Here is a 15,344-nt window from a genome sequence, read left to right on the forward strand (position 1 = left end):
TGGATATGTGCAACAGGAGATGTTTTTGCAGCCAGTACGTCCTGGGGAACCACTCAGAGTCAGCACCTTCCCCGTGTGTGTTTCCACATACGGGCTCACAGGTGCACCATCACACCCATGTTCTTTCGGAAATAAGACTTTTCCGGGCTGTGATCTTGAGCAAGTCGCTTATGTCCTTTGAATGCCCCTGTCTGAAGTCACACAAGGGTAAATAGCATCGGCTTTGTGTGGCTGTCGAGAGAAGGAAGTAAGATAAAGTCTGAAATCAGTTAGCTAGAGCCTGGCACGTTAAGGCATTAGAAACACATTTCTTCTCTTGCCCCACAGGCTGTTTCCAGACTTTTCCATTTATAGATCAGCCAACCAGTCAAGGCTGTTGACTAAATGAGCAGATCATTATCATATACCTGCCGTGTGTAGGACCCTCCAGTAGGCTCCCAGTGAGCCTCAGAGAGAAGTGGGGTATGGGGCCCTGTCTCGGAAGGTTGGCAGGGGAAGGAGCATGCTCTTAAGCCTGTAGGGTGGGAGTAGGGAGGGGTTCATCCTTTATGAGTGGTTCTCAGCCCTGAGCTGGCATCAGAGTTCCTGGCAGCATTTGCTACCTGGATTGCTCGGCCCCACCCCCCAGGTTTCTGATCCAGTCCATCTGGCGGTGGACCCGAGAGCTTGAGCTCTGACAGGTTCTCAGGTGCTGCTGCTGGTTAGGAACCATTTTGAGGATCACTGGCCTGGAGGCCATGAGGGGGCATTTCTGGCTACTAACCGGGAAGTCCCTGGGGAGAGCATTGTGGGGAGGACAGGAGCAGGGGGCGTTTGGAAGGGTGAGGTGATGGGCCTCAAGGCTTGGGTTGTGGAGACAGACAGGAAAACTACAGGAGAGGGGTCTGAAGGAGGGGGTCTGTGACTGTCTAGTGCTGTAAATGGGGAGGCCGACTTTGGAGTCAAGACCAAGAATCTGTGTTCAGGCAATTGACGTTTGCAGAGGCAGCAACATGACCCTGAAAGGGGGGCTCCTTGTGGAGGTTGGGAGGCCCCTCATGCCTGTGCTGTATCGGGGATGCTCCTTCTGGGACAGGTTTGAGGCCCCCCCAGATTCCGCTGAGGCCTCTCAAAAGTCTGAGGCCAGTGTAGCAGGGCCTGCAGCCCCAGGACTGTTTTTCCTTCTTGGGAGCAGACTTGCTCCCTCCTCTCCAGCCACCTACACTCACCCATCCACAGGGAGGAGGCCGTTGAAGGCCCAGTCCAGTGAACCCAGAAGCCGTGGCCTCCTGAAAAGGAGAGGCTTCAAAGGCTCCCTGGGTGCTGAAGTCCCCGTGTGGCCTTTGTAGGACAGTGAGGTCACCAGTCACTAGGCAGGTCCCCTCAGACAGAGGGAACAGCGTCAGATGGTTCCAGAACATGCATGAAACAGAGTTTCTTAAACGCATTTTTCATGTTATGCAAAGAAGTCTCACTAATGTTAGGAAGTTACAAACCTTTCTGACCTTCACTCATTTTTTCAGCTGCAGGGAGAGCTAGTCCTGCTTCAGGGGATTGGGTGGGGTTAATAATACCCAGATTATAATGCTCTCTTAAAGCAGCACTGAAACCCCTCAAAGCCAGCTTCCAGAACAAAGGGAACTGAAAGGGAACCACTCAGAACTTTTGTAATATCAGGTTACACCTGATACATTTTATTTGCCGCAAACTTCTTTAAAGGTAAAGCGTCTGCCTGCAATGTGGGAGACCTGGTTTTGATCCCCAGGTCGGAAAGATCCCCTGGAGAAGGAAATGGCAACCCACACCAGTACTCTTGCCTGGAAAATTCCGTGGACGGAGGAGCCCAGTAGGCTACAGTCCATGGGAATCCAAAGAGTTGCACACGACTGAGCAACTTCAACAAACTTCTTTAGTAGGATACCAAATCTTAGAAGATGTAAGATTTCTCTTCATTTCATTGAGGATTGTTGTCTCCTTAAAAGCCAGAGGCCTCTGGGCTTCCAGTCCTGTCCGCCGTGGGAGTCCAGTCCCCTTTAGATGGGGTCTGCAGCGCTCCTGCGTATACTGCGATCTGAGGCGTTTCCTCACTGCTGTCTGTGGAACAGGGAAGCCTTGCAAGAGCACTTCCCAGTGGCTCCCTTCTCGACATAGACGGTAAGCAGAGGAATAATGCAAGCCCTGCTCAGCTCTTGGGGCCACAGGGCAGAGGGCCCCATCAGGAAGGCCCAGGCTGGTGTAGGCGCTCCATGCCCGGGGCACCTCCAGGTCCTGGATTGATGCGGGAGGTGGCCACCTCTCCAGCAGCCAGCTGAAAGCTAGGAAAGTGGTTCTTGATGCTGGCTGCATCAGCGTCTCCCAGTGAGCTTAAAAAAATACCAGTGCCTGAGTTTCACCCCCAGAGATCTAACTCATGTGGCCTGGAGTGGGGCCTGGGCCTCAGGAGTTCTCAGAACCGGCCGAGGGACTGCAGCGTGCAGCGGGGACAGGAATGTGGGCGCGGGGCTGCGGGAGTGCTGTGCTGGGGCCTCCTAGTCTGCGCCAGTCCGTCCACTTCGTTCTGTTCCATCCATTTCATTTGAGTCCATCCCAGTACAGTCCAGTTGACTCACATTTTTCTTGAGTCACTCTTATGTGGCAGACATTGGAAAAATAAGGAGGAATAATTCTGATCCGGCCTCAAAGACACAAACTACGCACTGGGCTGTGACACATGCCCTCTAACACAGCAGGTAGTGGGCTGGGACATACAGTGCCAGGGAAGGGGATTGGTTTTTGTAGGGAAAGGGGAGGGAGAGGATGGTTAGGGAAAGGGCTGACAAGTTTTTCCCATGCTGAGATTGTGTGTGTGTGTATGTATGTCTGTGTGTATGTGTGTACGTGTGTGTGGGTATATGTGTTTGTGTGCACGTGTATGCATATGTGTGTATGTGTGTGGGGCATGTGTGTATATGTGTGCATGCATGTGTGTATATGTGTGTATGTGTATGTATATATGTGTCTCTGTGTATGTGTGCACGTGTGCATGCATGTGTGTATATGTGGGCGTATATGTGTGCACATGTGTGGGGGGGCGTGTGTGTGTGTGTGTGTGCATCTGTGTATGTATGTGTTTGTATGTGTGTATATGTATGTCTCTGCATGTGTGTGTGTGTATGTCTGTGTGTGTATGTGTATGTGTGTGTGTGTGTGTGGCAGGGAGGGTGGTGGTGGTGGTGGAGACAGCGCTTTTCACAGAACGTCTTACCCCCGCAATGACCCAGTGGGTGTTGGTGAGGCTTCAGGGTGCCCGGTGGCAGTGCTTGGGGAGGACAGGGGTGAGTCCCTCCTCATGGTGGCTTCTGGACAGGCAGGCCATGCCCTGCGGCCCCTCCAGGTGCTTGTTCTGGCCACAGGCCTGCGTGAAATTCCGGGCCCTGGGGCACCTGGCTGCCAGGTTGAGTACAGGTCTCTGGCCCATATGTCTGTCTCAGCAGCTTTGCTAGTCTCTTTCTTGAGTAGATTGAAACCACCATGTGGTCCCTGTGAAAACGACCCTCTAAGGTAAAAACTCCACCAGGAGGTGGGACCGTGGTTTTGTGTGTGTGTGTGTATGTGTGCCTGCCCGTAGGCTTTCTTACAGATTCTCTGTGTTATGTCACATCAGAACTACTGGCTAAATGGTCTTTTACCCTGCAGCTTGGACACTGGGCTGAGTGGAGGATAACTGGCTTGGAAAGTGCTAGACACAAGGGGGCTTTGCCCTCCCGCAGCCTGAGCATTTTGGGAAGACTTGGGACCCTGTCAGAATGGAGCATGTCCTCCAGGGAGCATGGCCTCCTTCCATGTGGGGCCCATCTACCAACTTTGTTTCAATCATGAACGTTTCCAGTGACAGTTCTCCAGGGTTCTGCCCTGAGGCTTTCCGGTGGGGATCTGCACTGCCCCCCACAACCACCTCCCTGAAGTATCACAGTGAACAGACTCAGGTTTTAACTTCAAAGGAGAGGGGAGAAAGCCCTGCTTCCCGGCAGGTCATGCAGTACCACTTTAAGACAGTTTTATTTGGGCAGTAAAATCTCTTGAGTTGTTCTTGGCAGAAGTTCTAATGAAATGGAAACCTTGCAATCTGCTTAGAACAGTAAGTATGGTCTCACCCTGTGATTTGGGGACTAAAATTGTAGGCGATCTTCGTAATTGATCTGATTTATTTCCAGAGGATTCGAATCGATGCATCCTTTCAGAAGGTAGAGGAGTCTGTATCCTTTCGTGTGAGTAAACTTTGTACCTGAGGCTGGAGGAATTGCTGAGCTGTGGTGGAGACCAGTGCTTCTCAAAGTGTGGTCCTCAGGCCTACAGCAGCAGTGTCACCTGGGGACTTGTTAGAAATGAGTGTTCTTGGTGAGCATCCACGCCCTCCAGGTGATTTTGATGCACACTGGAGTTTGGGAACCATTGCTTTAGTGCGTTTACAGCTTTTAGAAAGTAGTGTGTGTGTGGGGTTGGGGGGAGAGAAGCAGGGATGTTCGTGACAGCCTAAGACAGATTGGCTCTATCTCCCGAATCTGTGCTGGCAAAGGTGGTCCCAACCATGAACCCAGAGCAGGGGCCGTGGGCTGCAGGGTCCAGCGGGCAAACACAGATAATAGCCAGTCAGGTTCCTTGTGGGAGGTTTACCTCGTTTTGTTGATGATTCAGAGGGAAGCTAGCGGCAAGTATCCTGGGAAGGAGGGCAGACTTTTAATACTGTCAGCATTGGTTCCAAATGAAGGGAAAAGTTCTCTGCATTGTGTACATGTTTTTAAGAATTAATAGTCATTTTATTAAAGCGGCAAGTTGTTTTTTGTTCAATTTACAAATCACGTTCTCATTATAATGTAGCAAGTTTTTGAAATTCTTTTTAAGGAGCCTTTGGATAACATTTGATCCTGTTTACAAATCTGGTGATGACAACATTTAAACCTTTAAAACCATGTTTAGAAATTTAGCATATTCAGTTTCATTTTCAAGTTCTTTTGTAGTCTGATTAAAGAATAAATCCTTTGCAAGAACTTAAATGGTTCTTGTAAATAATGAGTTAATAGTCTTGTAAAGAAGTCCTAAGTTCTCTTATACATTCTGATACTGCTTACGAACCTGATAAGATTTTAAAATTACAGGTCTAAATCACTGATGTACTTTAAATTAGAACCTAAATCTAATTCATTACTCTGCCAAGTTCTCTTGAAATACTGAAGAAAATCTATAAATCTCCTATCACCAAACTATTAACACTAAGATCTGACTCCATCCTCTCTATTTGATTCTACTAATTCCCAGGGATAAGTTTCTATATAAAATTCTAAATAGTCTAAGTAGGGATTCTAAATAGTCTAAATAGTGATGCCTAGGCAAAGAGTCGGACACGACTGACCAGCTGCACTGAACTGAACTGAGGGATATATATTGGAGAAGGCAATGGCAACCCACTCTAGTACTCTTGCCTGGAAAATCCCATGGATGGAGGAGCCTGGTAGGCTGCAGTCCATGGGGTCGCTAAGAGTTGGACACACTGAGCAACTTCACTTTCACTGTTCACTTTCATGCATTGGAGAAGGAAATGGCAACCCACTCCAGTGTTCTTGCCTGGAGAATCCCAGGGACGGGGGAGCCTGGTGGGCTGCCGTCTATGGGGTCGCACAGAGTCAGACACAACTGAAGTGACTTAGCAGCAGTAGCAGGGATATACATATATACTTTTTTTTTTTCCTGTTAAGGATATAATTGTCATTCATTCCCAACATTTTTGGAATACCTGCTCAGGTTGACTTTTGGGGGGTGACTTCAGTTCAGTTGCTCAGTCGTGTCCAACTCTTTGCGACCCCATGAACTGCAGCACGCCAGGCCTCCCTGTCTATCATCAACTCCTGGAGTCTACCCAAACCCATGTCCATTGAGTCGGTGATGCCATACAACCATCTCATCCTCTGTCATCCCCTTCTCCTCCTACCCTCAATCTTTCCCAGCATCACAGTTTTTTCAAATGAGTCAACTTTTCGCATTAGGTGGCCAAAGTATTGGAGTTTCAGCTTCAACATCAGTCCTTCCAATGAACAACCAGAACTAATTTCCTTTAGGATGGACTGGTTGGATCTCCTTACAATCCAAGGGACTCTCGAGAGCCTTCTCCAACACCACAGTTCAAAAGCATTAATTCTTCAGTGCTCAGCTTTCTTTGTAGTCCAGCTCTCACATCCATACATGACTACCAGAAAAACCATAGCTTTGACTAGATAGACCTTTGTTGGCAAAGTATGTCTCTGCTTTTTAATATGCTGTCTAAGCTGGTCATAATTTTCCTTCCAAGGAGTAAGTGGCTTTTAATTTCATGGCTGCAATCACCATCTGCAGTGATTTTGGAGCCCAGAAAAAGAAAGTCTGACACTGTTTCCACTGTTTCCCCATCTATTTGCCGTGAAGTGATGGGACCAGATGCCATGATCTTCGTTTTCTGAATGTTGAGCTTTAAGCCAACTTTTTCGCTCTCCTCTTTCACTTTCATCAAGAGGCTCTTTAGTTCTTCTTCACTTTCTGCCATAAAGGTGGTGTCATCTGCATATCTGAGGTTATTGATATTTCTCCCAGCAATCTTGGTTCCAGCTTGTGCTTCTTCCAGCCCAGCGTTTCTCATGATGTACTCTGCATATAAGTTAAATAAGCAGGGTGACAATATGCAGCTTTGATGTACTCCTTTTCCTATTTGGAACCAGTCTGTTGTTCCATGTCCAGTTCTAACTGTTGCTTCCTGACATGCATACAGGTTTCTCAAGAGGCAGGTCAGGTGGCCTGGTATTCCCATCTCTTTCAGAATTTTCCACATTTTATTGTGAGCCACACAGTCAAAGGCTTTGGCATAGTCAATAAAGCAGAAATAGATGTTTTTCTGGAACTCTCTTGCTTTTTCAGTGATCTAGTGGATAATCCGGGGGATGACATGAAAATAGTTTAAAAAGTTTAAAAAAAAAAACAAACAACAGAATAATATACCTTTGAAAGTGAACACAGAAAACGGGTGCTGTCGTGCCCCAGCCTCTGCCTTCCGTCGCTTGATCCCTGTGCTTCAGGTCACACATGAGCTCATTCTTGGGCTTCGTGAATCAGCGGAACCTGCAAAGCAGCAGCCCCAGCATGGGAACAGGCCTCAGCTGGGTGGCCTTCCCAGCTTCTGCCGCTGGGGTCCTGGACGGGCGTGAATGAGGATGACTGACGTCTGTTTTTCTCTTTCTGGGCAGGTTGGCCTCATCCAGCTTGGGCAGGAGCAGGTGCTCATCCAGCCCCTCAACAGTTCCCAGGGACAAGAGCATCTGGTCAGACGCAAATGGTCCTTGACACCCAGCCCCTCTCCCGAGGCCCAGATACCTGGGCAGCTCTGCAAGGTCCTCACAGGTGAGTCTGGGAAACAGCGTGAATGACTCACAGCACGTGCCTGTTTGATACTGTCACACATCCCTAGACCATCCCCATTGATGTGTCTCCAAATGTACTGAAATCCTGTGAGCAAGAACTTAGGTTTCCTGTGTTTTGAAAGCTATTTTTTTTTAATTGCCCATAAGGCCACTTTCTTTTCCTTTCTATGTGTGTTTATATCAGTGTTTCATGTGTAATTAGCTCTTTGAAAAAGGCATTTGTAGAAAGTACCAAGTATCTCTTTTTGTTACATCTCAATTTTATAGACCAGGAGCAAATTGAGGCTTGAAAAACCTCAGTGGCTTATCGGTGTCAAGTCCAAGGTTGGTGGCAGAGCTACAGTAATTCCTTCCCTGGACACCATGGCCAGAGCATGCTCTTCTTATACAGCGGTCCTCTGACTGGGCTGCAGTGATCAGCGTCAGCTGGGGAACTTAGGAAACAGTGGTTCTCAATGTGTGACCCCTGGGCCAGTAGCACCAGCATCACCAGGGAGCCTGTTAGAACTGTGTGTTCTCATATACCCATCCCCAGCCCAGCCCGAATCAGAAACCATGGCGGTGGGTCCAGGTAAATCTGGTCAAGTTAGGTGTGAGAGCCATTGTTTTAAAAAGTGCTGTGCACTAGCCAGTCCCCACAAATCCTGATCTAATTGGTCTGGTGTGACTTGGGTGTGTTTTTAAAGGTGGTTCTGATGAGCAGTTTGGGCTGAGAACCCAGGGTTCTTGTACTCTGCGGCTCTGTTTGGGCAGCCTGTGGATTACCTGTCGGTGTTTAAGGACTTCTCACGGTGCTAGATCCCTGGCTGGCTGCCTGTCGGTGTCCCTTGATGAAGATGATAGTCTACGGCTTGCGGGTGGTGCTTCTTCCCTTTTGGGTCAGTCTTGGTGAATCATTTTTTTCTCTATCTCCTCTCAAAGTGAATGACTGGTGATCATTCTAAATCTGTGCGTTTTCTGCATTTCTGAAAAATTGTTTCGGAGGCAGAGGTTCTCAGCACTGGCTGTCCATTGGTATCACGTGGGGCGCCTTAACAACTAGTCACACCCTGGTCCTGCCCCCAGAGAGCCACTTCTATTGGTCTGGGGTGCAGCCGGGGCATCTGGCGATTTGAAACCTCCCCAGGTGGTTCTAACGTTCAGCTGGCGCTGAGAACTGCTGCCCTCCGACGTTTTAAACATGAGTAATAGCACCTGTGGGCCATTGCAAGCGGGGTTTTCCCGGGTGAGGACCACCAAGCAGGCCCACAGAGTAAAACCCAAGAGCAAATATGTTTTATTCCTACTTTTCCTCTGCTCGAGTTGGTGCTCGTCAGCTGCTAGTCAGTGACCAGAAACTCGGGGTGCCTGTGGATGGTATTGTGGAATATTTGTGTGATTACCAGCTGCCATCCTCTTTGGGGTCGTGATACCAAGGATTGCTGACAAAATGATAAATTGTGCTGATATTTGCATTTTTGTCCCTAAGGTTAGTTTGGAGGCACTCTTGAGAGACTGTTTTGCCTTTAATGAAGGAAATAAAATGTGCAAAGCCAGGCTAGGGAGGATGTGATGGAAATTAAGTTGAAACAAGAGTGGTCATGCAAGGCTGCAGAGAGAAATTTCTGAATTTGCCTAGAAAATAATCCTCTTCCCAACCCCCAGATCTCTCATCAACATGCTCTGCCATGCAGGAGCACGTGTTTGTTTAAGGTGATGCCAACTCAGGCTCTGTCTTGGGTAGGAACACAGACTTAGGAGAAAAGTATAAATTTTGCTTCTGGTCCTTCTTGGCTTGTGTGAAATAGTAAACTTTGTTGCTGTGTGAAGAAAGACAACAGGCCTTCTAAGAGGCTTAGCTAATAAGCAGTTAATTAGGCCCTATCTAGTTTGGATTAACTTTTAAACATTGGGGGTTTAGAAACTGGAAAAATTAATTTACCAGGGTGCCAGCAGAATACATTCTTGAAGTTTCCTGGAAAGATTAATGAGATTAATTCATGATTTCCCATGGGAGCATGTTCTCTATGGCTGAGCACGGCAGTCACCAGGTCATCGTGCCTTGTCACTGATCTTGTGTTATCCCAACCTTGGACGTGGCCTGGGAGTGGGCAGCTGGCTCAGGCAGGTGAAGAGAAGTCTGATAACTCTCTCCTCCGTGAAGCACTCATTGCTCCGCTGATTGAGTCCAGGTGAGCCACCATGCTAGGGGCAGAGAGGCCGACACAGGGAAGGCCAGCTGGGAGGAATCACTGCCTTCTATTTTGTACCACAGAGGCTGCATTTCCAGCTCAGAGGCTAGAGGCTAAAAGATTCAGGGCTTCCAGAGAGGGGACAGGCAGATCCTATTTCCTTTATAGCTTCTTTTAGGACCTTATAAATTAATTCATAAAATATCACTCCAGCTTGGAACTTGGCATGAAAATATGGAGCCTGTGAGCCTTTTTTCCTTTTCCTTTCTTTTTTTTTTTTTTTGGTGAGCATGAGTATTTGAAAATATTTTTGGCTATTCTTAAACACTAAAATGGTACTTTGGATGTTTTGAAAAGATGCTTGATTTTTTGAGTGGTTATTTTGACTCCAAAACTTTTTGTCTGCCTGCTATGCTTATTTTAATTTCTCCATTCAGATTCGGTTTAGAATCTTCCCACTAGCACTTTCATGGTTTTTAAGTAATAATTTGAATCTCTTCTCATTCACTATGGTAGATGTAAACCTGTGGGTGGTTGAAGTAGATTGTGAAATAATAAAACTAGTTTTCTAGGAGGCACTGTCAAAATAGGAATCCTGCAGTGTTTTGCTTGGTGGTGGGCTCTTTAGAACACAAACACATCAATGCCATTCTGTGAAGTCACTGATGGCTACTTTATAGTTTGTTATGATTATTTTAAAAATAGTACAGTTATTTTATAGTATTGTTTCATTCATTTATAGCATTCTAAAGTTAATTTTAGTGAGTGTTTAGAGGATATCATAATGACTCAGAAATTGTGTATTGCCAATTTATGCAAGAATTTGCATGTGTAATAATACCTGTATATACTCTGTAAAAAAATATTGGTTGGAAATTGTGTTTGTGTTACTTTAGATTCATTTGGTTGGAAACCACAGAAATCAAACTGGCTTAAACACTAAATGATGTCACTGCCATGGGCCCCTGGAGCTGAGTTAGGAGGCTGGACCTCAGGTCAGCCTTGGCCACGGCGGTTCTGTATCTGGCAGCTTTGTCCTAGCTGGCTTCTCTTCTGGTAATAAAGAGGTCCCTGGGATGAGGAGCTGAACCCTTCTGTTTAATCAGGAGTTTGGGTGGGTTGGCTTGGATCGTGACTTGAATTCCTTCCGGTTCACCCCTGGTTTCAAATGTCTTGCGGCAGGAGTGTAAGAGCGTCACTCAGTCCCCACCTGATAGTGGAGATGTCACTCTGCTTTCCATCCTCTCCTGACTTCCTGTAAGTCAGGTACAAGTCTGGTGGGATAGATTCAGGACACCTCTAATCCAGATTGAGTCCTTCATCGTAGCCCATGTGGTGGATGAGACTTCGGCTGGTTCCTTCTGACTTCACCGAGTCCTTGTCAGATGCCTGTTAACTCCTCACCCGACCTGTGCCCCAGGGGTACTTGGCTGCTGGTCTTTGCTCAGTGGGAAGGGCTCAGTCCCCCTAGCATTTGTCACCTCTAAAGTCATTGGAGACCTCAGGTCTTCAGTGCATGAAGCAAAATATGGTTTTGTCGTTTATCCAGTGGGTTTTGTTTCAGTGGTGGTGATGGTCTTCCATGTTTTTCTGCATCTTCAGTGGGAGAAGAAGCCAAAAGAAATGGAATTAAATTTGTACTTTGTGTTTTTTCATGTTAGTATTTTAAGTATGTACTCATATATAAAATATCAGGTCTGAAAAGAGACGCTGATACTTTAGAATCATTATTCCTGAGAACGAGAAGAAGAGGGATGCTAGAGGCCCACCTCTTGCCTCCCTAGTGTGTGACCCCAGAAGGGTCCCTAGGCATCTCCGTGTCCTGTTAGTGTGCTGGGGCTGCTGGAACACACTGCCATGGACCCAGCAGGGTGAACGGCAGACACTGTTTCCTCACAGTTCTGGATCTAGAGCCCCGAGGTCACGGGGTCAGCAGGGTAGGTTTCCTCTGCAGCCCCTCTCATTAGCTTGTAGGTGGCTGTCTTCTCCCTTTGTCCTGTCGTGGGCTCTTGGTCTATGCGTGTCTGTATCCTGATCTCTAATGTCAGTAATATTGGAGTCCAACCTCATGACCCCATTTTCACTTGATCACCTCTTTAAACACCCTGTCTTCAAACACGGTCACATTCAAAGGTGCTGAGGGTTCGAGTACACAGTTCAGCCCACAGCAGCCTGTTTTCTCATCTGTGATGCTGATATGATGCCAGCCTTGTCTGCTTCTCAGGGTTATTGCTGAAGAACACAGAGGTGAGAAGGTGATGGCACCACTTTCAGCCACATTGGTTGGGGGGATGTTCATAAGAACACTTACAAATGCCCAAGAGACAGAAAAACAAACTTGGAGGAAATTGGGAATGGGCTGAACGGAGGGACCCTTCCAATAAGAATAGATATCATAGTTGGCTTGTTCATCATCTATTCATGGTTTTTTCTTGATAAATAAATAGGGAAGGAGCTGTGTAGCCTCAGGCAAGTTTAGAAAAGACTGGGCCACTGATTTCATCATTTGAAGCGCACTAATATCTACCTCTTGGGGGTTTTGTGTGCTTTAAATGAGATAATGCGTACTTGTCACTTAGCAACTAACAAATATTAGTTGCAGCTGCTGTGGTTATAATTATGATTCCTACCCCCATTCTTTAATATCAGGGGACCACTTCAGTGCCCTTGTTCTGTTTAATAGGGAAAGAAAGAGAAACTCTGTGGAGCACTGAGCTGAAAGCTTAAAGTTCTCATTATTATCTCTCATCCTTGCCTCTTGAGAAAATCTGTAATGCAATGAGAGAATCTTAGTGTTTGTAGACTGAAAGTTACCCCTAGAGGTCATATGTTCTTGTTCTTGTTTATTCGGTCATCACGTGTTCACTGACCCTCTAGACATAGAACATAACTGTGGTGAACATGACACAGCATGGTCCCTCCTCCAGGAAGCTCATAGAGGAGCTAGAAGTAAGTGAAAGTAGCAGGTATAAATTAATTTTAGTTGTAAAATACTTTGTAAAAACTGAAATACTTTTTTAGTTATAAAAATAGGCGGAAAAAAAACACAAAACAAAAACTGAAAGCCCATGTGCTCAGCATTCAGACTTAACCAATGTTAAGTTCTGGTCACATCTGCTTCAGAATATTTTTTTTTTTTTTAGAGAAATTCATATTTGTGGGTATGACTTAGTATCCTTCCACTGCACCTCTGTTATCCCCATAGCTTACTGCCTAGAAGAAACCACCATCCTGAGGTTGGTGTGAATCCTTCCTGTCCATGTTTTTTGAACTATTACAGTATTTGTGATATATAGTCATAAACTAGATGTTGTGTTGTTTCGTATGTTTTAAAATTTGCACAAATGGCTTCATACTGTACAGTTTGCTTTTATTATAATAATATTTTTTAGGTTTATCCATGTTAATGCAAATCTAGTTTATTTATTTTAATTGTAGAAAATTGTCTGTTTTTAATTAATCTTTTCAAAACTAGCTTTGGTTTTATGTTTTTCTTCCTTACTACTTTTTTTATTTCCATTTTCTTTAATTTCTATCTTTTTAATTTTATTTTACATTCTCTGGATTTAATCCTGTTGCCTTTTTCCTAATTTTTTGAGTAAAATACTTAACTCATTAAGCTTTATCTGTCTTAATTTTTCCTGTATATATTTAAGACTATACGTTTCCCCATAAGCGTACCTTTGACCTGGAGGAGGGCATGGCAACCCCCTCCAGTGTTCTTGCCTGGAGAGTCCCATTGACACAGGGGCCTGGGGGTTATAGTCCATGGGGTCACAGAGAGTCGGACACACTGACAACTGAGCAGCAGCAGCAGCATGCCTCTGACTGCGTACAAATTTTGATATATTTCCAGTATCCAGTCCTAGACATTCTCCAAGATTCAAAATAATTTTCTCCTAGAGGGGCAGTACAGTGTAGATACTTAAGAATTTACAGATAGGTCTACTGGGTTTGAATTCCTGCCTTAAGCCATTTACTGGCTTGAATGACTTTGAGTAGTTTATTTAATCTTTTTGTACCTAAATTTCTTTATTTGTAAAAATGATCAACAGTTGCATGTACTTTATAGAATTATTAAGATGGTTAAATACATTAATGTATAATGCACTTACAATAATCTATGGCACTAATATTCTCTATTGTCTATTATCATTACAGCTTTATATTATTTATAAATTTTTATCATATGTTTTTACCACCATTCAAAAATGAATTTATAGTTCTCTGTTTAGCAGTTAAAAGATGTGGCCCATGTCAAGTTTTCCATTTGGTTCTCTTTTTTGTAATTTTAGGATCTCTACTGAGGTTTCCTATATTTTCATTCATCAAGAGCATATTTTCCTTTAAGTCTTTAGGCATGGTGATAATAGTTGCTTTAAAATTTTTGTCTGCTCTTCTAACAGCTGGATTCTCTTGGGGTTTTTTTTCTCCATTTTTTGTCTTTTCTGTTGAAAATGGATCACATCTTCCTGGTTATTCATGTATCAAGTAATTTTGAAATGTGTTCTGGGTGTAAATGTAATGTTTTGAAGTGGATTCTATTCTTCTGGAGTATTTTAGCTGCCAATTTAATACTCTTGGACTCAAACTGCAAAATTTATCTCTAGGGCAGCATCTCAAATCTCAGTTCTGTTTTTTTATCCTTAGCTAAAGTCTCTTCCATGTAGGGATCATTTAGAGATTTTGATGTAACTGATATACAGAATTTTGGGCTCCCTCTTTTTGGAGCTCTCTTTTCTGATATGCCCCACTTAGTTTCTAGTCACCTTTTTGCTCTGAACTCTGCCCTCTGGTTCTTTAGGCCTGAGAGTTGTGGGAAATCTATTGGAGTACAGCGCTGACCTGGAGTTTAGTGCTGATGTGGAGTTTAGTGCTGATGTGGAGTAGAGCAGTGACCTGGAGTAGAGCAGTGACCTGGAGTAGAGCAGTGACCTGGAGTATAACTCTGACCTGGAGTATAACTCTGACCTGGAGTATAGCACTGACCTGGAGTTTAGTGCTGATGTGGAGTATAGCGCTGACCTGGAGTAGAGCAGTGACCTGGAGTATAACTCTGACCTGGAGTATAGCACTGACCTGGAGTATAGCACTGACCTGGAGTAGAGCACTGACCTGGAGTAGAGCAGTGACCTGGAGTATAACTCTGAGCTGGAGTATGGTGCTGACCTGGAGTATATATCGCACTAACTAGGCCCGCGTTCAGTCCCCTGTGCTGTTCTGTTCTTCCAAGCATTGCTGCTGCTGCTAAGTCACTTCAGTCGTGTCCAACTCTGTGCGACCCCATAGATGGCAGCCCACCAGGCTCCCCCGTCCCTGGGATTCTCAGGCAAGAACACTGGAGTGGGTTGCCATTTCCTTCTCCAGTGCATGGAAGTGGAAAGTGAAAGTGAAGTCACTCAGTCGTGTCTGACTCTTGGCGACCCCATGGACTGCAGCCTACCAGGCTCCTTCATCCATGGGATTTTCCAGACAAGAGTACTGGAGTGGGGTGCCATCGCCTTTTCCGTCCAAGCATTGACTTCCCACCAAAGTCTTCCTGCATTAGCTTACTTTCCAATAATTTAGTCAGTGGAGTTTTTTATTTTTTAAGTTTACAGTTGCTGTCTGTAGGAGGTGTAGGTCTGTTAGAAGCTTGTTGGCCTGCATTCCATATGATATTGATTCTTTGCTAATGGTTGAGATTTGCATTGTGGTTTAAAACATAGGTATTTTTGTTTTAATAAATGTTTTATATGTAAATTAGAAGAATATGTATTCTTTAATTGTGAAC

General features: G+C 45.3%; 1 protein-coding gene across 3 annotated transcripts in view; it reads left to right on the top strand.

Annotated features, from left to right (window-relative positions):
• The window catches only part of ADAMTS17 (ADAM metallopeptidase with thrombospondin type 1 motif 17), a 407,285-nt gene that overhangs the window by 5,684 nt on the left and 386,257 nt on the right, over nt 1-15,344 (top strand). For all 3 annotated transcript variants that reach the window (XM_061394241.1, XM_061394239.1, XM_061394240.1), the window contains exon 3: nt 7,227-7,380. In XM_061394241.1, coding sequence (XP_061250225.1) covers nt 7,227-7,380 — 154 coding nt within the window. The remainder of the gene's footprint in view (nt 1-7,226; nt 7,381-15,344) is intronic.

This window comes from Bos javanicus, chromosome 21 (genome assembly GCF_032452875.1).
Source record: "Bos javanicus breed banteng chromosome 21, ARS-OSU_banteng_1.0, whole genome shotgun sequence".
NCBI classification, from domain to species: Eukaryota; Metazoa; Chordata; class Mammalia; order Artiodactyla; family Bovidae; genus Bos; species Bos javanicus.